This window comes from Pieris rapae, chromosome 18, assembly GCF_905147795.1.
Source record: "Pieris rapae chromosome 18, ilPieRapa1.1, whole genome shotgun sequence".
NCBI lineage: Eukaryota > Metazoa > Arthropoda > Insecta > Lepidoptera > Pieridae > Pieris > Pieris rapae.
The window spans coordinates 5938734-5963478 of NC_059526.1; the positions used below are offsets into that span (position 1 = coordinate 5938734).

The 24745-nt window shown below is 33.0% G+C and overlaps 2 protein-coding genes across 11 annotated transcripts in view; one reads left to right on the top strand and one right to left on the bottom strand.

Moving 5' to 3' along the window:
* Positions 1-174: 174 nt before the first annotated feature.
* Positions 175-18692, bottom strand: LOC111001246 (protein BCL9 homolog). Of its 6 annotated transcripts, none has more exons than XM_045632074.1 (20): positions 18512-18692; positions 17138-17233; positions 15567-15749; positions 13914-14044; positions 12917-13081; positions 12529-12657; positions 11583-11939; positions 10611-10731; positions 9397-9998; positions 8912-9020; positions 7970-8073; positions 7056-7182; positions 6682-6780; positions 6366-6473; positions 5754-5900; positions 5350-5461; positions 4566-4690; positions 3797-3981; positions 2902-3232; positions 175-2767 (listed from the first exon to the last, which is right to left on the bottom strand). In XM_045632074.1, the coding sequence occupies exons 2-20, from the start codon at positions 17205-17207 to the stop codon at positions 1995-1997; spliced, it is 3978 nt and encodes a 1325-aa protein (XP_045488030.1). In that variant the 5' UTR covers positions 17208-17233; positions 18512-18692; the 3' UTR covers positions 175-1994. The 6 variants fall into 6 exon arrangements, with proteins under 6 accessions (XP_045488030.1, XP_045488031.1, XP_045488032.1 ...); XM_045632075.1 differs by having other exon boundaries at positions 12529-12654; positions 18504-18692; XM_045632076.1 differs by having other exon boundaries at positions 9397-9986; positions 18504-18692.
* A 962-nt stretch (positions 18693-19654) lies between these two features.
* The window catches only part of LOC110995541 (catenin delta-2), a 49635-nt gene continuing 44544 nt past the window's right edge, over positions 19655-24745 (top strand). For 2 of the 5 annotated variants that reach the window (XM_045632291.1, XM_022262745.2), the window contains exons 1-2: positions 19656-19865; positions 23383-23507. In XM_045632291.1, the coding sequence (XP_045488247.1) occupies positions 23467-23507 (41 nt within the window). In that variant the 5' untranslated portion in view covers positions 19656-19865; positions 23383-23466. Of the gene's footprint in view, positions 19866-19897; positions 20196-20223; positions 20243-23382; positions 23508-24745 lie in introns of those variants that run through there. The other 3 variants (XM_045632294.1, XM_045632292.1, XM_045632293.1) reach the window with 3 other exon arrangements.

A 24745-nucleotide genomic window follows, 5' to 3' on the forward strand; every position in this document is an offset into this window, starting at 1 on the left:
ATATTATTTTAAAGTTATCCTATGATTTCGGCTTTACTTCCAACCGATTTATTATTAATACTGATATATCTATATTAAGTGGTGCAAAATCGATTGATATAACCAAATTAAAAGTGTTTAATCTCTGCATTGCATTAAGGTTTTTACATTAAAAGGAATAAAAATAAAACATGATTTTACAAGCATATTATATATATTTTTTATAATAATTAAGAATAAATTCTTACATCACAAGTTATAAAATAAATACATTTATTGCCTTAAATTAAGTCAAGTACTCTGTACAATTATTGTTAGTGATGTACAAACGATAAAAAAACGTTTAAAAAAAATAAAAAAGGGGCCTTATCAAGAGAAATAATAAGATTTCACATTTTATAATCTGTGTGACAAATCTACGAACAACTTAACAAATTGTGTCAGAATCACAACCAATAGTTTGCATCTTAATTTCATTTCTTATTTAATATTACACAAACTATATCATTGCTCTTCACTTACCCTAAAACAAGAACCATTCTTTACCTTATAATATAATTAATTACATTTAAATTAAGACTATCTAATTTCTAGCGGGTGTTTCCTGACGGACTTGTGCTTTCACACAGCCCTTCGTAATCTCAGATTTATCTCATTCGGTGAGCCAATTTACAAAACACATTGATTATGATACATCATCGCGACTGGGGAAATTATCTACAACTCATGCTTAGGGTAGATAAAAAAATATTTTTAACACTAACCCAGAGACTAAAGATTCAATTTTAATACCATGACAATTAAATTATAATAGATTAAACAGATAATTTTTCAAAAAATATTGCATGTGAAGTATTTGTATCTACCCTTAAGGAAACGGAATTAATTTCAGTGTAATTCAACTATGTCAACCATTCACTATCAATTTTCCATATGTTGAGCGAATATTTCACTTGGGGTTAAAACACTTAATAAAAGGCATTGTTCATTAAAGGCCACTGTGACATCCACAATGCGCTTCCTAAACTATTGTAACAACCTCTACAAAATTTAACAGTTTGCCATAATCCTTTTAACCACTTTGAATGTAGCCTTAAGATCGAAGAGTAATTCCCATAACAGGTTAGACCGACTTCTTCACAGCGACTATGAAGTTCAGCATATCCGCTTTAAGAAATGTCGCTCGAGACAATAAATAAAGTAATAAAATCATCACGAAAATCGAACGTGGCAAATAATATGGCATCAGAATTTTTAAGTACTCGTAAGTGTATAACTAAATGTTGTTCAGAAAAGAATTAGTTTAATTCAAATACTACTGGCATGGAAGACAGAAAAACATTGCTTTCAGATCAAAAAATAAGGAATAAATTCATTAATAGCTAAGTCTCATGAGCTACTGGCCGGAGAGCCATAAAAATTACAATATAAACCAATTTCCCTAAAAAATAACTACGACTAAAATGGACAAAATATTGTTACATATAAATTATGTACTCGCGTGTCGTAAGTGACCGAACCGTGGACTCAATTGTTACACAAACATAACTCAGGGTCGGCAATAATTTCAAAATTGACTAGATATCTGTGTGCATAGGAATCGTATAAAATAGCTAAGTAAAGGAACCGATACACTGAAATTCTGGCGTTTGCATATAAAAAATCATTACTGCCATTGCATATACTAAGTGTACTTTTAAATTATGTATACTACACGTAACATTTGTACAATTTGTACAAATCTATCAAAAACCATTCAGTCACAAACCTAAGACGAACTGTTCAAAATAAGCTAGACGCAATAGAAAATCTCGTATCCGATTTACAAAATCTCACAAAAAACGCTAACGAAAATATAATTCACTGGTGTATAATCGATTAAGTACGTACGCACTCGTTCAGTCTGACGTACGGGCCGCGTACGCGGGGACTCTTCAAATCCGAGTCCGTCTTTACGGGCCGTGTCCATATCACATTCACATAGCCAGTAGACCGACACTGGGTACCAGTAGTCATCACTTGGACGGCTGGTAAGGGGGGTAGCCCTGATGCGGCTGCGCAGCCCTACTGCCCGTGGCGTACAACTGCTGCTGAAAGTTATGGAACTGGGCCGCGTAGTTCGGGTCGGCCGTCGACGGTACCGCGAATCCCTGGCCCTTGAAACCGGGGTTGGGGCCTCCCATCGAGGGGGGCAACGGCTGCGCCGCTCCCATTCTCACGTTCCCGGGACCCATGCCACCCTTCACACCTCTGAAATTGGGGCCGCACATCGGATTAGGGCCCGGCCCGCCGAAGGGGTCCCCTGCCATTTTGGGGGGTGAATTAAAACCTGCCGGGTAGTGGGGCATTCTCAGCATTCCGGGTGCTCTCATGACCCCTCGCATGCCGCCCTCCATGTCCATTGCTCTCGCTCCAGGGAAATATTGCACGCCTTTACTGCTGTCTATTTGCATCGGATTCGTGACTCTTTGTAAGAAGTCTAAGCTGGGAGGGCCCCGGGGACCAGTATTGCAGGGCATTTGGGGCCTCGTTGGCAAGTATTGAATTGTGTTAGGTGCGCTCGCTTTGACTTGAACATTTGCTCCATTAAACGGTGGCATTTTCCCTGCGCCACTCATCCGTGGTCCTAACATCGAGGCATCAGGGCCCATGGGCCCCATCGGTCCACCCATGGGGCCACCTCCCATTTTTGGACTAAGATTCATGTCAGGGGGAAAGTCGCCACCCCCCATCATACTTTCCATGGGACCACCTAAACCAGGTCCACCCATTCCTTCCATATGGCAACCTGAAAATTACAAATGTTATAATATAATAATCCATATAAAGCACTTGAAAGATCAATATATTAAATATATTTAATTTACGTTTATGTATTTTAAATAAGACATTTAAATTAGAATCAAAATAATCGCCACTTACCTAAATCATTCATCATCATGTGCGGGTGACCATGTGGATGCATTGAATGGTGATGTTGCATATGATGGGGACCCGATCCAAAGGGTCCCATTCCTGACCCGTTGGGCCCCATTGGCCCTGACGAGCCAGGCCCACCCCCGACCGTATTCGTTAACTGTTGTGACATTTGTGCTAAAGAAGAGATCGGGTCAAAGGAGGACGTGGCAGGGCCCATGGGACCATTGGGGCCCTGGTTGGGATTGATGGGAATGTTGTCAGGCCTATTCATACTGCAGGGCCCCGGGAAAGGCCCAGGTAAACTCGTACTGTTCGGGCCGCCTGATAACGTCGTCTGAAACCATAACACAAATACGGCTTAGCAATTGTTAACGAATTATGTCAATATTAGAAATCCTTCTAAGACCCGAACCCAATAATTAATACACAATCTCAGATTGTTTTCAATGAGACCATGACAGTCGATCAATCTCCTATCTGCATCCCAATAACCAAACCTACGAAGACAATCCATTTTTCGCTACGGACAGAATGAAATCTCTTCGCTCTTTACACTTTAAACCAAATAAAGAAAATAAAATCATACAAATAACATGTATGTATAAAACATATAAAATAGCTTTTTAATTATTTTAAAAACTGGTGTAAGTAAAATCTTATTGGCACCCTAAGCTATTTTCATTTTCATACAAAAGTCTGTCCACATCCACCGATCCGACCTACCATGGATAGCTTGTATAGACAGATGGCTATTACAATCCGTCGATTGGTTATTGGCACACTTTTATCAATATTTGGATTAAGATGTCTATCTCAGATGGTATTAAATGGATTGAGATAGGTAATTTGGTTTTAGGATGATTTAATTAACAGTAATTAATTATTAAATAGCCCATACTTCTGTATTGGAGGACATAGAATCGTCGGGATGTGCTTGTGACATAGTGGTGACGGCACAACTGCTTTTCGCACAAGATACGGCATACGGTCCCTGGTTCATTCCTGACGAATCGCGTTGTGGGGTTTTCGAGGCACTTTCTTGATTGGACCTATTTGACGACGGACTGGGTCGTGACTTCTCATCTGTTAAAAAATATTCAACCTTCAATAAATTTTGAATTCATACTTTTGTCACAAAAAAAACGACACCAAAAAATTAGCTATAGTAAACATTTTAGTTTTTTCTACAAATGTACAATAAGGCAAAAGATAAAATTAAAATGAAATATTTTTATCGTGCTAAGCCAAAGAAGTATAACTTGTAACGTTTGTAAGTACACTATTTCTAATAACAACCGTTTACTTTGTTTTTTCAAGCTATTGTATTATATGCAAAATTTAAATATCCTAAAAAATATAATGACTGATTTATATATACAATATAAAAATTTTCCTTCAAATAACAACAATAAAACGTAGATAATCATTAATAAATTTTTACCACAGATAAAACATTAGTCAAAAGTCAAAATTTATTTATTCACATAGGTAACATAATGTACACTTATGAACGGCAAAAAAAAGAAATATTAAATGAATCTAATTTTACATTTACTGCCAGTTCTCAAATCAAGGGCGTAGAACGGAAGAGAAGAACTGGCAATAAACTCTCCGCCACTCTTGTCATAGGATAATATACACCCTTATAAATAAATATATAAAAATACCTGTACACTTGTTTCCTGCGTTGGGTGTCTGTGGATTGTTAAAGTTGGGGCTCTGTTCTAGTGAGAATCGACCCGATCGTTGCTCCGAAAGCGATGAATGCGGCTCTGGCGTTCCCGGCATCATACTGTATAAAATTCAATGAAAATTATCGAAAAATTTCTTTTGATTAAAACAATAATAAATAAAAACTAATGTTTTCTATATATTTTGTCATTATTGTAAATATATACATATTTATATTGTATAATCCCTTGAATGTAGACGTAAATAATATGACTTAATATTTTAATGGTATTGATTGCCCTGACTTGTTGTCGCTTTTGCTTTTTCATATCCCTTCATCACACAATACAAGGCAAACCCAATTAATAATTACAGATTACAACATATATTACCAACAAATCGATATATTTAATGTGACCAAAAAAAGCTTGAATAATATTTAAAAAACACAGATATATTTTACTAATAATGGCTTTGTTATACTTCCTATATAATAAATATATATTATAATCAATCAATCTTAGCTCGAACGGTGAAAGAAAATATCGTAAGTTGCTCAAACATTCGACGGCATGTATCAAGCACAGGTGGCAGTTCACCTAATTGCCTATTCCAACCAACTGAAATCTGAGGCCCAGACCTAAATGGTTATAGCGCCTGGCACACACTCCTTAATAATAATATATTTTTAATATTGAGTGTTCATAATATGTGAAAAATAAATATTAAAATCTCTTAAGGCTTTTTTGACCTTCTATCTTAATAGAAACTTTTACATACCCAGCAGGTGATTTTTGATTTGAACTCGACTGCGGTGTTTGACCTCCATTCGAAGGCGGCCCATTGTCCTTTAACGACGTGTTCGGCTGTTTCTGTATCGTCAGCTCTTGGCCTATAAAAAAATATTATCAACAATTGTCTCACTAATATTTTCAGGGACCTAATTGACCGCAACTGCATAAGTACAAGTATAGTACAAGAGCTAATGTCAAAGAGCCGCCAAAGTAAGCACAATACGCAAGATGACCCAACGGTACATAAAGTCGTCTCAACGAATTAGCCATAGAGTATGAAATTGTTAGCACATTTTCACCAACCATCACCAATGAAAACATAAAATGAGAATTAAAAAGCAAGCGTTAAGTAACCCCCAAGCGTTGGGTTACAGCGACAAACAATGTTACCTTCGAATTGGTTGAGATAGGATATTTGTTGCGGAGATGGGACAGGCATCAAACTTGGCTCCTTGCTCTGTTGGTTCTTCTGACGCTGCGCGGCCAGACATTGCAGCGTTCGCACAAACACACCATCGTCCAATTTCTCCAATATCTCTATTGGCCCAACATTCGCCAATGTTCGGTCCGAAATTCACACGTTGGGATTCAAGCGTCAAGCGTTTGCGGAGGGGAGGGGGGAAACAAAAAAATCGCATTACAACTACAGAAAAAAAAAACGAAAAGTCGGAGCGATGTAAAAACATAAGCATTCCAATAAAATTGTGGTTGGGGAAAATGTCTAACAAAAAAAAAAACATGCATTCTACTTCTATGGCTCACACTTCAAAATCAACTAAAAACCTATTAAATTAATATTGTTTCAATATTTTATTTTTGCACTTTGACAGCAGTACAGTGCAATAATTAAAATAATTGTAAAAATCTAGAAAAACCATGCATAAATACGCCTAACTTATTAACTTTTGGCGTACGTGAAGCCGCGATCGTCCGCGTACTCGTATGAAAGGTATACGTTCGAATGGCGAGTGCGAAAAGGACAGCTATATTTTAGTCGGTTACCTGGTGGATCGTGTTTGTGTTGTGGCTTGCAATGTGCGGGGCTGCTTAGGGCTGATCCGGCTCTCGGCGCTTCAGACGTAGGCGTGCCTTGTGACGGGGATTGAGTTGCTATATCAAAAATATTATTTAGCCTAATTTTTAAATACCAAGATTTTAAGTATATGTTTCGTATGGAGTTAGGGACTGATATATTTTTTTAAGAAATAATTTAGACTATCTCGTTCTGCATTCATCAAAAAATAAGAATTTAAATAACTTCTAAATCAAATCGTTATCGATAAATTTCCTAATAAAAAATAATGTTAATATCACCTACCTATAGGTACCGAGGCAGATCTATGAAGGGGCGAAGCGCCATAAGGCGGCGGAGGAAGGCATCCACCTCTCTCCGAACACGGGGACTTCACTTGTGTACCTGTATACACACATTTTTTATTGACACGAAAATAATGTAAATTTGCGTTCGTATTTGTCAAAGAAGCATATGAATCTCATATTCAAATAATAGCTGTATCCAAAAATATTGTCTGTAGAGTTATATAATAGTAAAAACTTCTTTTTTAAATAATCACCATGTCAAAATGTAGTTTTATTTCCTCTTATTTATTAGTTACTATTTTATTAAAGAATAACATAAATACACACATAAAAAATAACAATTACTTAAATAAAAAAAAAACCTATACTTACTGAGTTCGGTGTCCATATTCTTGTCATCAAAGAACTGATGCTGAAGTTTCTGCCAGTCAATGTCATGTCCTGGACTTTTGGGGCTTCGAAGAGCATTCTTGTGTTGCCCTGGCCCATCGCCACCCATCTGAAATTACATAGTTCATATCATGTAGAATGGAGTACCCTTTAAAATTATTTCCACCGGAGTATCTGTATCTGTACATTTTAGGAAATTATATAATAATTCTTTTTAAAAATAGTGTTGACATCAGCATACGACTCTCATCCCTGAGGTCATAGGATTGCAGTCTGGCTATGTATATATATATCTTAGTTTTAATCGTTGTAACCTTGTATGTATATGTGAGAGAAGAAAATAAAGATTATTATTATTATTATGCATCAATGGTCTTTGACAATAATTCACATCAAAACAATCGCTACAGTGAAGGGAAACAATGTGAGGAATTTGGCTTTATCAAATCGGCATGTGTCAGGCACAAAAGACTAATCACCTAGTTATGAATTAGAAAAAACAAATATCACGAAAGAGATAATAATTTAAGAATAAAATAAAGCAACTCTTAATGTCTTAACTCTATATTATTATTATGTGTGTTGTTGTCATGTATTATTTTTTGTATCATATGGTTGTATAAGTGTAACCTGTTGTGGATGCATCCAGTGTGTTTGTATTGTGTTTTATTTTTGACTTTGTTTTTATTATAAGGATGTCTCTGTTTGGTTTCCCAATAAATAAATAATAATAAGGTAATTTTTAAAATCTCTTTTGTATGGAACATGGGTTACATAGGTTATATTTGGTTAGTCGCTGATCTCATAGACAACAGAATGACCAACTTTTTGTAACTTAATCCTTAATTTGTATTTTACAATACACAAAAATACATGCAGTTGTGTGAAATACTTACATTTCTCCCCCGTCCGTAATCATCACACATTCCATGATGGTCTGGCCCACAATCACCGTGAGGCACCATTCCTCCCATCATGCCACTTTCCATCATCATCCCACCTGAGGATAAGTCAATGATATAACTTTTTACTCTTCAATAAAACATCAAATAATTTTTCATGTTTTTAGAACTGAATCTCAAAGTTTTAGAAACAATAAATAATATTCATAATCTTCATACTTAGGTATAGTTTTATCATGTTTAGTAATATAAATATAAAATAGTGAAAAAAGCAAATAAATAGCTTTTTGAAGAATTTTGAATATTTAAGTTGGTTTTAATATTTACAAATCACTACATATTACAAAACAAAGTCGCTTTCTCTGTCCCTATGTCCCTTTGTATCCTTAAATCTTTGAAACTACGCAACGGATTTTGATGCGGTTTTTTTTAATAGATAGAGTGATTCAAGAGGAAGGTTTATATGTATAATATCATCCATTAAATAGTGGAGAAGTACTGTTATTTTTGAGGTTTCTAATGTGATGTCGTAAATAATTACATTTTTTCCGCTTACATTGCAAACGCAGGCTGAACCCTACGAGTTTTATCAAAATAATGTACTAAGCATTGTACACATTGAAAAGGTCTACAGAAAAGTCCATGATGGTATATGTCTATCTCTTATGGATAACCCACATTTTTATATACAACATTCACAGATTTTCTGTAGTGTATTTAGTATCAGCATTGCACGCGTGCGAAGCCGGGGTAGGTCACTAGTATATTTATATAATATATATCCATTTATATTTATTTTTATTAGCACTCATAAAATATTTATTAAATTAATTTATAATACAAATATTATTTATAATTAAAATCCTTTTTTAGCAATCAAAATATTCGAGTAAATCACATTTTTAGTGCAAACATGTTTTGTGATTTTTAACTAACCGTTCATAGCTGATAAATTAGGCCCAGGCATCATTCTAGGCCCCATGTGAGGTCCACCCATCATACATGGCTTGGGTCCTCCCATCCCTCCCATGGGGTTAGGCATACGCTGGAATTATTTATATTTAATTAAAATACTAAAACATTATCTTGATAAGTGGAAAATAGCACTTTAAAAATGAACTAAAATCAAATTTATCAATAAATATTTAAGACTAATATGAATTTAAATTAAAAAAAAAATATTTTTTTCAAAAATTGTTCTGCAATCCTAATTAATATAGACTTAATTTTTTTTAATGTAAATTTAATCTTATGAACATTTGCCGACAGAATAACTCATCAAAGTTAATAAAGATCAGTTTCATACAATAATTTATTGACATCATATAAAAGCAAAAAATGCCTATATTATACTTAGATGCATTACCAAACCTATAAAAGTGGATTCTAGTCATTGTAAATGCCTGTTAAAAGAAACTTACCCCCATAGGCCCGCCACACCCTCTGCCCATGTGCATATCATTACACATCGACTTCATATCTCCACACGCTCTTATTCCCTTCATCCCACAAGGACCCATAGGCCCCATCGGTCCATTAGGCCCCATCGCAGACATCATAGGCCCGTTAGGTCCCATCATACCATTAGGCCCCATCGAACCGTGGCCACCCATGCCCATACCCGATCCCATTCCACCCATAGGTCCGCCCATTGGCCCGTTAGGCCCCATAGGTCCCGGACCCATCGGCCCTCCCATGGGACCATTAGGTCCCATAGGACCCGACATGGTACAGCTTGGACCCGAGTTCATGCCACTGGGCATGGACACCATGGGCCCGTTCGGTCCTGAGACCATGGGACCGTGTTGGGACATGGGTGGAAAGGACATGTTCATATTGGCTGATGAGTTAGGCGGATTGATTTCTGAGTTTTGCTGTTGATCCCCTTGTTGGTTGGGATTTGACCCACTTTCAGGGAATAATATCTGTTGCATTTTTCTTATCGTGGCCAATTGTTCCTCGCGATGAGCGCGTTGCTGCGGCGTGAGGTTCTCATCTGGTATTTTTACACCTACGGATGAGACTGAAGCTAAACATGGAATTATGATTCATTGCCGTTAAAGTTATTTGTAAAAATTATATTATACATTCAGAACATAGTGAAATCAAGAAACCAAACTAATAAATATTTTTTAATTATTAATCGGTATTCATAAAATAGTTTAATTGAGTTATAAATTTTAAACTGTTAGACTTGAAACCCATATTTTCTATAAATACAAAGTCGATTCCAGTATTTTTCTTTTTAAAATTTCTATGAGAATCAAAAAAAAAATATTCATAATTTTTAAATTATTAATCGGTATTTATAAAGTAGTTTAATTTGCTTATTAATTTTAAACTGTTAGTCTTGAAACCCATATTTTCTATAAATACCATACAAAGTCGATTCCAGTATTTTTCTTTTTAAAATTTCTATGAGAATCAAAAAAAAAAATATTCATAATTTTTAAATTATTAATCGGTATTTATAAAGTAGTTTAATTTGCTTATTAATTTTAAACTGTTAGACTTGAAACCCATATTTTCTATAAATACCATACTAAGTCGATTCCAGTATTTTTCTTTAAAAGTTCTATTAGAATCCAAAAAAATATTCATAAAACTTGTTAATTATAAATAATAGTGAAGTCACCTTTAGGGCCGGATTGACAAGAGATATTGTCTCCGCCATTGTCCGATGTGCCAGCTTCAGAGCACGGCGGTAATTGCGCCGGCCCATTCGACATGCCATTTGACATTACGGAGGGGTTTTTCTGTAATAAGAGATTACAACGTTCAATGTTTAAAATAAACTAGGACCTGGATGACCGAGCTTAGCTCGGTATTTTTTTTTATAAATCGTGTTTTTTGGAAATTTTATTTAAGTACGAATAACATACTAATAAAATTATGAATATAAGTTAATTTAAGGCAAATCTAATTATTCGAAATTCCTCATTCTAAGACCAACTATTTACGAAACTCGGTTATGTATCGCATACCTACAGATTACAACATAAATTACCAGCAAATCGATATATTTAATGTGACTAAAAAATTCTTAAAAAATATTTTAAAAAATTCAGGTAACTTTTACCAATAATGGCTTTGTTTGTTGTTTCATGTTGAATATATGTTTTGATTTACCGATCTCGAATCTTACTACTGTGCTTTATGTTTCTGTTTATATGTGTATTCCGTTTTGTGAGTAATGTAATTGTTTGGTTATTGTTTAGTGTATTAGCTGTAGGAATACTTAAATAAATAAAATAAAATAAAATAATTATCGAATAAAGATAATTATATTCATATTTAAGTTTTTATTTGACTGACATCTTTAAACGAGCAATTCTATGTTTAAGTTGATAAAACACAAATAACATGACATTTTCTAGAAATGATTCCTAGCTAAATCGATTTATCGCCCCCGAAACCCTCTGTATACTAAATTTCATGAAAATCGTTGGAGCCGATTCCGAGATTCCAATTATATATATATATATACAAGAATTGCTCGTTTAAAGATATAAGATAAGAGTCATATACTATGATGTAAAACATGATTTATATGAAAACCAGACTTAAAAGTAATTTTTATAACAGCAGATAACATTGAATTACTCACGGTGTCCCAGGGCATTTCACCATCAGCACCGAGGCCGTCCATGACACCGCAGGACGGGGTGCCCCCTGGAAACCCATCCATGCCCATTTGACCCATTTGGCCCATTTGACCCTTCATCATCATCATCTGGTTAGGCCCTCCCATCCTGTTAGGACCCATCATGTTTGGCCCCATGTGACCCATGTTGTGTCCCATTGGGCCCATGTTAGGCCCCATGGGTCCCATCATATGCCCCATTTGGTTCGGTCCCATCATGTTTGGTCCGCCCCTCAATCCACCTCGCTTAGCCATAGCCAAGTTGTTCAACCATTGCGCTGGATTCTGTTTATTGAACTGACCGATTTTGAGTGGATGTTTCTGAAATGATAGAGTGAAAAATTTTACCACATTCTACAAGTTTTAAAATTTAATTAATACATTTCAGAACAAAAAAACTTAATTGCCCTCATGTTCAAGGTTCGCAAAGTAATATATTATATAAGTAATGTATTATGGGAGTGAGGGCCAACATTACACGGAATCATGATTTTGTGTATATATAACATATATATATATATATTTATATAAATATTTAGTTTCTACGAAATTCTGTGAATCTGTTTCAAGATCATTTTTAATATAATAGGCAAGTAGGTGATCAGCCTCCAGTGCCTGACACACGTCGTCGATGTTTTGGGTCTAAGACATGTCGGTTTCCTCACGATGTTTTCCTTCACCGTTCGAGCAAATGTTAAATGCGCATAGAAATAAATTACATTGGTGCACAGCCGGGGATCGAACCTACGACCTCAGGTATGAGAGTCGCACGCTGAAGCCACTAAGCCAACACTGCAATTCATTATTTGTTCTTATTCTTCTGTAATAAACAGAATTTTTTTTGTCTCTAATAAGGACTAACTACTGAGCAAAGGCGACCATTGTGAAATTTTAATTGTAAAAATTTTACCTCTAGGTACTTCTTTGTGTTGGGTTGAGCGCAATGGTATGCAATGATGGAGTGGTTCTGACCAGAAATGACAGCTTCAGCCGCTTTGTTGGCAAGTAGCGTAGAAAAGACGAATATTTGACTTTGCTGCTGGGAAAACAAATATATTAATAAGATTTCCTATTAAAGAATATCATATTCAAAAAAAAATTGGGTTTTTTTGGTGTATTTCCTGTCCTTATTTCCGTTTCCGCTGAGTTTAAATCAGCTGTTGGAACACTAAAGAAAGATATTACTTGTGAAGGATAAAACATGTTGAATATGTATTGAAAACCTATATCTCAAAAGATAGTTTCATAGAACAGGTCCTGTCTTATGATAACATAATACATTAACACAAAATTTTTACCTCCATACTCCCTGACTGTTTGCTAATGACATTTGAGGGTAGGGTTTGTGCTTCACTCGACATGGGACCCATCGACACCCCTGGACCCATTGGCCCAGACCCACCCATGCGACAGGATCCCATGCCGTCCGGACCATTTGGATTTCGGCAATTTTGGTTGCCATCCTATAAGGAGTATTTAATATATCTGAGATACATACATATGACACTTAAATTATATTTTTGACATTTATAATAAATTGCATATTATGTCTTATAACTGAATCTGAAACACAATTTTGGTAAGCCTCACATTTGTGTAAATCATTAAGTTAAATTAGCTTTCGAACTTATTTTTTTCTATAGAACAGGGGGCAAACGGGCAGAATGCTCACCTGATGTTAAGTCATACCGCCCGTGGACACTCTCAATGCCAGAGGGCTCGCAAATGTGTGGCCGGCCTTTCAAGTAAGTACTAATAATAATATAATAATTCTTTCTCTTTGCTTTTTAACTGCTAGAATATACGTTCTGCTGTATCGATGACTAAAAAGCCAACAGACATGCAAAACATTATAAACATATTATCTGCTGAATCAGAAAAAGTTGAAATTCTAAATTGTTATATTATACTGCAGCACATAAAAATTATGTTTATATAGTATCATATAAAAATTTCATAGTAATTTATTACTGATTTGAAGTTATACTTAGAAATAATTTCGTTTCATCGTGTACTAAATGTACAGTACAGTCTGTGTACTTAGTAATAAAATAATAAATATGTTTATTATTTCTCAAATTTTACGTTGATACAGTAGTATGAGACAGCCCCCGGAAGTAGTCAGAGACAATTGTATTGGGGTTGGCTTGCTACTTCTCTTATTTATACAAATTGTCATATAATTGCTATGAACTTGTTCTATACATCCGTGTTTGTGTGTGTATGAGCGCATGTGTGTGGGCTGTGTTAAATACATAATATTACCTTAATTTCGTAAACCTGTAATTGTCATACCTGTATATTTCCCGCATTACTTCTTAGTCCCGTCTGAGGGTCAATGATGTCATTGGAGTCTGAAGAAAGTCGCTCGGATTTCATCGATCCGGGACCTCCCAAATCACACTGTGGCGATTTTGTTGGATCACCTATAAGAATAAAAAAAATATTTAAACAGATAATTAATTTAACGTTGTTGCTGTACTTCTATGGCACATACGAATTTCCTCATTTCCCCGATGTTTGTTATGAAATAGGAAAGGTCAGAGACACACTATTTTAATATAAATATACTAGCTGACCTGGCAAACGTTGTTTTGCCATGTATATCATTTATAATTAAAAAATAGGGGTTGATCGTAGACGGGTGAGAGGGTTATATGTATTTAATAATGCTGTATCATAAAAAAATAAAATAATATTTTTTTTTAAATTGAAAAAAATAATTTTGGGGTGGATTACTCTTAACATTTAGGGGATGAAAAATAGATGTTGTCCGATTCTCAGACCTACCCAATATGCACACAAAATTTCATGAGAATCGGGAAAGCCGTTTCGGAGGAGTTTAACCACAAACACCGCGACACGAGAATTTTATATATAAGATTGAATGAACAAAAACCAGTTGCGTTTTATAACTTTGCACATTGCTAAGTTACGACATGAATCACAAAAAGGTGATCGTTTTCGCACTAACCGGGAAGGTTTTGGTTCGTTTCTCGGAAAACACTTGTTTTGCATAAATATTGAATTTGGACGACTGAGTAACCAAAATTATTAAATGTAAGTATTTACCTCAACTTTAAATCAAAGTACCTAATTAGCTTAGTACAGTAAAACCGAGCTAAGTAAACTAACTGTAAAGTAGTTCTGTATTTCACAATGTTGGAATTTAAACTTTATACAAAGTACATAGAAGTTATAATTGCCTATTTCAATCTTACAAATAAGCTACGTTAAGAAATCGGACACAGGTAGACGAGTAAGGTTTTTTATTATAGGGTCAATTAAAGATTACTTATTTTACCTGGTTAAGGATTATTCTAGGAACTTTTACAATTGTACTGTAATATATAAAAGTTTAGTTTTTTACAAACTTGCTGCTGATGCTGTAATTTAAAAAGTGTATTTGTATTAGGGGCCGTTTCAGTATTACGTAAGCAGATTCTCTGTAATTTATCTTCCCTTTCTGTTGTCAAAAAAATAAAAGTTCTCAAAAATTATATGTACATGAATTCTCGAAAATTCATTTTGGTTTTAAGCATAGACAATGAGTAGGTTATTTGTGTAAAAAAAGTAAATTATTGATGACGTAATCACCAAATAACAAAATCTAAAACCCCCATCCCCCCTATAGTGGTTACGTAATACTTGAATGGCCCTTTACATCACTACAATTAATGCTTACTGAAAACGAACGAAACGTACGTATAGTTGTACATATTTAGTATTTGAATACTATAATTTTAATAAATACTCAAGGCCAAATAAAAAACTATTTTACAATTCTACGTATTTTTAATTAAAAGAATTAATATAAAGGACATTGACTTTCGTTATAATGTCATTTCGAATCTCCAATAAATTCGAAAATATTCGAAATTCGAAATCAACTACACAGTTTATATACAGTGACGCTACAACTGTCATTAATAAAAAGTCACAACTTACCATCACTATCCATTAGGCCATCAATCTCCGTCTTTATACCATCAACACCCATATCGGCTGAACCATCTTCCGCGCTACCTTGGCTGTGTGGTTCCATCTTCACTCTGTGCGACCCGTCATCAGGCTCCTTTTTCAGGGCTGCTGGTGTCGGTAATGACGCTGACGGAGGTCGAGAGCCGTGCCCTAACGAAACGTTATTTTATGTGTAAATTTTTATACGGGTCTCATTTAGTTATTGAGTAATGTCAATTAAAAAATATATTTGCGTTGGGAGTTGCTATTATTAATGTTATTCTTAAAATTTCTTTGATGCGGTATATCTAGACTAGACAATAAGGCAATATAATAAACGAAAGTACACAGCTGCAGTAGGTACTAATTAATAATAATAATTTCGGCACCTTACGAAAGTACTGATTTTTGCTGATTATTTTTCTAGATTATTAAAGAAAAATACATTATCAATAACAATGCAAGATGATAATTGCTAACTAATATTTTTAAATTTGTACTCATGTTTTAATGCACATATTATATTCTAACTCTGAACTGTAGTAGACTTTCATGACTAATGTTGGTTAGGACAATGTTAAAAGAAAATAAGAGAACTTGAATTGAAGTAACTTGACGTGATTTTGTTGTATAAAAATATCAAGACCAAATAGATAATAATAAGGTTCTGCTTTCGAAAGTAAAATAGCCTAAATCACATATAGATAATGCCTATATGAGATTTAAGATTGAATATATTATTAAAATATATTAGATAAAAAGTACTTGACAATTTCCCCAAATACAACATTAAAAGTATATTTAATAAAGGGTTTATTCATATAATGCCAGGGGCAATGTGCTTACATATGTACTGCAGTGACTTGGTATTGATAATGTTTATTGTTTTTTATATGTTCATATTATTAAGTATAAGTGTATAAACCAATACAACCAGCTTATCTGCTTAGCTGTATAAAATTGTAGCTATATTCAATTTTGATGACTGTCTATCACTAAAATTTTATTCATATCTTTTTTGCTTAAACTAACAATTGTTTTAAGTTTTAATGTGTTCCTTTAAGCACATAATTTATTGTGTTTACTTACATTATATGTATAGATAAATAAATGAACATACAAAATTGTTTGTAAATGAAGTTAATTAAATGCTCTAATGAATTTAATGCATTCCATCAGTACTTGTTTATAATGATCAAATGCAACCTAATAGATATTTTAATGTTGTACCAAATCTCTTAGTAAAAGAAATTACCTATGACAGGCATGTTTTGTTACTAGTTTATGGAAATCACTGCTCTATAAGATAGTTTTTACTTTCAAACTGAGCCACAAATTATAAGTATTTGTATATTTTGTTTATTATTAATGAAAAAGTATCAACATACTATCATAGCATGCATTTTTTTATATTCTGATAGTCCTAAATAATGCTAAAAAAACATAAGGATTGTATTTGACTTTCCCTTTTTACCAGGTGTGTTAAGTTAAACTCAAATATGATTATAATTTTATATTTATCTTACATTTAGCTAATTTAAATAAATGCTATTAAGTACCTGGTTCTGTAGGGTCATTGGGCTCATCTTTCAGGCGGGCACCTCCGCCTTTCTCCTTCTCCTTGATCATACCCCTACGTGCCTTCGCCAACTTGACTGTTTAGAAAATTAGAAGTTAGTTCAGAGCACTCAAGTATCAGAGCAATTGTTTACAGTTATAATTTCATATTTTTTAAGTTTAATTTTCAATATTAAGATTTTCCCTTTTATTTATTTTTAGTTGTAAAGCAATATTACAATCTGGAGAATTAATTGCATAATATTTCAGGTTTAGTATAATTTACAAAGAAATATATGATATGAATATAGAACTTCACATTTCTGTTTATTTATCATGCAGACATCAAAATTTAAGAGATAATTAAATATTTGTTAAATGAATGGAGCAGAATAATTGTAAAGTTATCATGTTCGGAATCATCATTATCCTTTTATCAATTAAAATATGGTTTATAAGAATATAAAAAGTATAGTTGTATAATTGCACTGTTTGCTAAGTTTTTTACATCTTCTACATTTTTCAAATTTAAGTTTGTACATACTTTTATGAATACATTCAAACTGTATGTTATGATTTTCCATTTAGTTCAAAGTATAATTGTATAATTTATGAATTGGAAGATTATTTAGATTAATAAAGCTCAATTATTTGAGTTATATGTTGTATGTCATCATTTCTATACTGGAGAAAACTATATATATTTGTTATAATGAGTATTACTACTATTTTACCTATAAATTATTTTAAATAGAAACTTTTAAATAGAATTTAAAATCAGAATGGTGAAATTATTAAATATTGTGTGTAAACAGCACTTATAACAATTGTATACATACAAAATTTCGAGTATCTTTCGTCACGGGCGCAATAATTGGCACATATCCCACAAATTAACCGAGAGCCACTTCAGAACGTCATTTACTGCATCGTACAATCAAGATTATTAAAAATAGAGGCGATATTGTATATCACCTTATTATAAAGTTCCCGACGCTTTTAAGCAACCACAACACTAGACCTTTTATGCTTAATTTTTATTTTATAGTTAAATTAAACCGCATTATGCCATTAAAATTCCAGCTTTAACTCTCCATACATAAACAATGAGATAGATCGGGTGTAGACAGGCGCGAAGCACATTAACGCACGTTTATTATGGCCGATTTATTGCAAGGGGCACGCTGTTTCAACAATAATCCACCTTCACAGATAGCGTCTTATTTTAATTAATATCAATCAAGTGATCTAATTATGGTTTATCGAGAGGTATGCAGCGTGAAACAAAAAATCGGGATCGCTGACATTTTTGTTTATGGTACATGGACGAGACGAGATCCAGAATCCACAAATAGCGAATAAACTAACATGATTACCGCCTCCTGACGGATTCACTACCACTTGATAACACAAATTATAGTATTTCTTCACATTTATGCAAGATTTTCAATGAAAAAATCACTCTTTTAATGATTATTTTCTTTCCAGCAGCATTTAACACAAATCACCACGCACACACAAGTCACAACACAACATACATATTATTAAGTATAGTATACACAGTACAGTGTATACCACAGCAACATACACCATTTGGCATTTACAGCATACACATACGATAGGATGAATTGAATGGTTGCAGGTTGACGTACAAGTAACAGTACAACAACTCTATAGTCTATTACTCTATATTATGTCAATTTCTATACTGTTTGAAATGGGTGATCTAAATATTTTACAATAAAATTTATATATTTTAATAAAATCTATAAATTTATTTCAACATAGAGATGATGAGGATCCTGATGATAGAGGATCTTTGACAAACTGAGACAAAACTTTGTTTTTAATTAATATTATTATTATTCATTACTTAAGATATCATGTGGAACATGTTGTAATGGTTACAGCTTCTTATAAACTGTTCAAAACAAAAAAAAACTTTACAATCAAAAAGAGGGGCGGAGAGTTTATTTTCAGTTCTTTTCCGTTCTACGCCCTTCATTTGACTCGAATATTATAATATGATTGAATTAACGACTTTTGACTTTGACTTTGTATGTACATTGTATACGGGTTAGAAGTTATACTTTTTTGGCGTAACAAGACACAATTTGTTAAAAAAATAATTCCTATAAAATATAATTCAATTTGCTGCTTAGAAGACCCAATAGTACTGAAATTGATGGAAATCATTTTCCTGTACTCGATTTTTTTTATTTGATTAACATTTTTTCAAATATTAATTAGTAAATAGATTCTAAATTAGTTAAGAGGAACACAAAAAAATATCTTGAATCAGGAAACGACAAGTTTTATAATGTTAAAACAACGTTTCTTTCTCATAATAGTCGGTCATTAGTGGTGACACTATCTAAAAGGTAGTTTATCTATGAAACTGATATAAACTAGAGTCCGTGCAATAATTATGCTTTCTCTTTCATGTTATAAACAACTTAGTGCAGTCTATGGTTACAGTAATACAAGCTCTTTTTCTCTTTGCTTCATGCTCTATCCATTGTGGTAATTTAAAGTGAAGAGAAGGGAGGAGGGACTACGCTCAGTTTCGCTTCGTTGTCGTGTATTGTAATTTTTTATGTGATTTGTGGCCCATGAACAATTTAATTAATATTGAACATTAAATATCTGTGCTGTATGATCAATTTCAACCACCAGGATTATTCTTTTGCATCATCTTGGATATCATTTGGACCGCTCCCTGTGCGTAAAGTACGTACGTCAATCATCAGCTATTTTTCATACTGTTTGTAGTACCTGCGTATAGTAGGGGCCGTGTGATAGTAAAAGCGGTTGGAAAGTGCATTCATACGGGAAATCGTCGTTCTAAAAAGTTTATCTCACGTTCTATATAGTTTACAATCTTTTGTACAATTGTCGTACGAACGGATTCGAGGTTTGAAAATTGAAGCCATTTTCAGATACTCGAGTACCTTTTGGTAGTATTTACGTGTCATGTAGTGATCGTGATGTTATGTGTGCTACATAGAAGTGATAGAGAACTTATATTTCATACAAGACTGCATTTCAACTAAGTATAAGGTATTCAATATCACTTTGGGTCAAAGTTCCAAGTATGCATTCCATTTGTAAGTTATTGATAATGTTCAATTTAATGATTAGCTGATTTAATGTTTCTCACCTTTGTACCTAAAATATATGTATATATTTAAAATGCCATCCTTGAATTCAATATTTCATTCTATAAACATCACTCAAGCCTAGTAGTATTTTTAAACATTCTTCATTTATACAGTAATATTTTGCCACATTACCTTAAATTTTGCCATAGATTGTGATTAAAAATTATTCAGTTATCTCATTTAGATCAGTTTAGATCAAAATGAAAATATAGCAGCAATGATAGTTAAGTAAAATAGTCAACTAACAACTACTCCTATTACTTATACTCCTAAACAAAATTAAGTTTAAAAAAAAATTTATAATTTTTTATATACTTACTATGTAAGAAATGAGCCAACGAAGCTACAGAATTCAATGTTTGGATAGTTTACTTATTTAAGGACCGCAGTAAAGGAACTTTTTAGCTCCCACTGGGATCTAATCTAAAGAGTACCTCTAAACAAGTGATTATTAATGAAAGAAATTACTTTCTTGTCTTTAAAACTAGAACTATTAAATATTTCACACTCCACATTTAAACATTTAGTTTTTGTATCTAGTAAATATGAACAAAACATAATGTATACTTACTACCTGCTAAAATCCTGTAGATGTGGGCACGGCATACCAAGAAATAAATTTATACTGGCAGACTTAAAATATAAATGTGGAACTGAAACCAGAATCTTCGTATTAAGGCAATTTTTTACTCCAATTTCTTTGACGAAACTAAATTTTTTGTTTAAACCCACTACTACTCAAATGGGTATATTTTGTGAAACTTTTTATAACTATTTTGGTATAATATAAAATAAATTATATGTTAACTTCACCTCCAGGGTTTTGGAGTTGGTTAAATATTGAAACTTCCTCACTTTTATAATTCTATTTAAAATTTAAAAACATGTATAATGAAAGTCTACATGTTACTACATTTTTGCCTAAGATGAGGTTGCAAATAGGAGCTATGTATACAATTAGTTCTTTGAGAAGCTGTAATATAGTAAAAGTACCATACAACATTGTGTTGCATAGACTTCAGCGCGACATACAGAATTTATTATTTCCCGTTGTTCCTTTGCTTGATTTGGATTATATCCAAAAGCACCATGTGGTTTTAGTTTTTGCATTTCAAATGTGACAAAGTTAATAATGCTCATATCTGACTTTACTGTTTAAATAATTAGTATTTTTGAAAACATAATTATTTATCTACAAAATAGATTCACTATGGTTCCTGTCTAAGTAAATCCACCTGATTTATATTAACATAGCTACATAGCAATTAAATACGTAAAAGAAATAATTACCTTATCTTTTAGCTATCACTATTAATACCCAATAATTTACTTGCGAAAAGAATGTTTTAATCGCTTTTGCCATCTCGGATAACGGCACGTAAATTTGCCGGTACAAAAACGTACAAACTGATAAATACTAATCAGTGTAAATAGTCCTTTAATATATTATTAAATTCGCAAAACGTTTATAAAGACCACTTTTCGTTAAAAATATTGGAAGAAATTGTGTACTTAATACTGCACTCCCATATTTCTTGACCTCGTAGTTCGTATTACTATTCTTATCATGAATGGTGATAAAAATGTACTTTTATATCGCTTTTACATTAGCTTATGTACTACGACCTTTGATATTTTTGCAATGGTCGCAATATAAGTACTTATATATATTACTCGTTATATGTTCTTGAACTAGAATGTGCCTTAATCATTTAGTCGTTTCTAGCTTAATAAAGTTTGCATTCTTTCCTGGTATTACTAAAACGTATATATATGTTTCAATAAACTAAATACATATAGAATACTGTATCAATAATGTACGATTCTAATCCTAAAATAACAATGGCACTTATTAAATATGCGTCAGTAATAAAATATAAAGAATGAAGTTCAAACGCCTTGTTAATTTTACTTAAAATAAATAAAGCATGTTAAAATTTTATGCACGCAATTCGTAAGCTTTATAAGCATAAATGACAGGGTAGATTTAGATTTTAAGCATAAAATAAGATGGATAAAGTGTGAAAATTTGCAATTACACACGCCGCTAATACTATTGTAAACTCTACGGTCTATATTGTTAAGTCCCTTTTTATATTGCATCTTGATGTTAAGGATATGTTAATGTAAAAATAGGTTCAATCAGAGACGTCTTGGAGAAAATGTCGTACCAAGCGAGGGACGAATCCGAAAATATCTTGACTTATCCTTAAATCCGCTCAATTTATTGAACAAAAGATACGAATGAGGCAACATATCTTTGTGCGAAATTGATTTATTGAATTGAAAAGTTCAACCTTTTCCACTTATACCTTCTAATATGATAATATTATAATTTTTGCTCATTTGTTATTACTTAATTACATTAATAATCAAGTCATTGACTAGGATGGCCAGGTTTTATGGAACTTCAAAAAAAAACACAGGCATAAGGAAGCATTGTGAGCTTTTCCGAATTTAATTGGGTTGAAATAGTTTCAGTATGGGTGAGTTTTCATGTCAATACATTGTATCGTAGCAAATTGTCTGGTTTCACAGTCGGTTTGTCAATATACGTAGTTAGGTACTGTCAATAATAGCATAGTATTTGAGATAGTATGGCTGCATGTATTATGCATGAATGCATTAAGGAAATCTAGTGCTGTGGAAGGCTTAAGATTTTCGTGTCATATGGCTTAACGTTTTCCTATCTATATCCCTAAATAATTACTCGACCTTGCTCGTAGTGATTTCTACCTCATTCAGCCTTTAGGGAAACATCTCAGGGGCCACAAATAATATGATACACTATTTTTTAGGGTTCAGAAAGATTTTTTAAAAACGGAATTTAAGGTTTAAAAAAAGTTAAGTGTTTAGAAACCAAACCTGAAAGATGACTTCGTCGAAAAATCAAATAGTATTTATTAAAAGATAATTGAGTCATATTCATTTTCCTGACTATTTCTGTACGTATTCCTGTTTAGGATTTATTGTCAATGTAATTGTTTTTTGTGTTAAAAGTATGAACAGTTTTTATGAAAATATTACAAGTCTTATTCAAAATACACAAAATCTATACATCTCTTAATCGTACATTCTCATTACAGCCTACGGAGTTCACAATGACTTTGGATTATTGTGATCCATTTTCCACCTGCTAATCGAAAGGCGATGAAAAGAACGCAACAAACATGGATGGTGTGAAGAAAATTCATTCGGGAACACTATACCGGTAAGTCGCTAATTAAGTTCATTTTTCTGTTCTTTGATAGGTGCATTTTGATAAATTTATATCGTGAATTTTTTTACTGTGACTTAAATACTAAAAATGTGGCCTACACTGATATATTGCTTCTCAAATGAGTGATTGCAATGATCGATAAGCTTTATTGAAAATTTTACGCGTTAAATTTAATTTTAAATCTGCTTTACTGATGGCTCGATAAAGTTGTGCAAGATTTAAGGATTAATTACCGATTTCCTGGAACGTTATAATCGAAGCGATAGGTGCAATTACTAAAATGATATTCGTCATTCATTGTCTCTTGTGTATTATGTCTGTCTATTTATTTTTAGTACAAAATGAATATTTTGTCTGAGATTCAAACGGGAGGGTTAATAAAATCATTATTTCTTGAATAGTAATGATTTTCTAATGGTAGGATTCAGAGTCGAGTGTATATAAAAACACTCGACTCTTAATGCTGTGTGTGACTATAGTATGTCGAAATTTTAAGACTGACTATATATACAATATACATATATACTACACAAATACACATATATATATAATTATTACGCTATTTTATCATATACTATGTCGGATTACTTTATCTACGAAAAATATTGATTCCGCCCCAATTACAATGCACGTGATTTCTTGAAATTTGGTAGAAATGCCACGCATATCTATTTTTAAACTGCGAATTTAATTCGTGCCGCGAAATGAGGTTTGCAGGTGTATTTACTCAGAATAGTCTTTTAAAGTAATTAAAAAAAAATTTAGAAGACTGAAGGCTTTAATATTTGACTTTTGCTTTAGGACTTTGAATAAAGGAGAATATTTAGTGAATACAATCTGAACTATTTATTCTGAGACAATTATTTTACAAAAGTAGTGAAAGGAGTAGTGAGGGCCTCACGTGACAAAATTCGGTACTTAAAGTAGATTGCGTAACTAAATACATATTCAAACATTATTTTTTTAAGCATTAAATGAAATGTTTTATGTTTTTGATGTACCGGGGAAAATGTCCGATGTTGAAAATGTAAATGTTGTAAATGCGGCAGAAGATGTAAAGAGACCCTACATCTCTACGCAACGCCAAGGGATCAATTCGCTTGTAAAGTGACTAGTCTTCGACGATTTGAACATGTCTGCGTTGAATACGTCGTAGTAGAAGGAGCTGTTACTGGGAAGCTACCATTTAGAAGTCTGGACGGGAACCTAAATCTAAAAATATATAAAAA

Excerpts from the sequence above, each read along its gene's own strand:
- LOC111001246 (XM_045632074.1), bottom strand. The coding sequence starts at position 17,207 with ATGATCAAGGAGAAGGAGAAAGGCGGAGGTGCCCGCCTGAAAGATGAG. Across the intron at positions 10,732-11,582 it reads GTGAAATGCCCTGGGACACC|AAAAACCCCTCCGTAATGTC; the intron begins GTGAGTAATTCA and ends CTCTTATTACAG. Across the intron at positions 2,768-2,901 it reads CATGATGATGAATGATTTAG|GTTGCCATATGGAAGGAATG; the intron begins GTAAGTGGCGAT and ends TGTAATTTTCAG.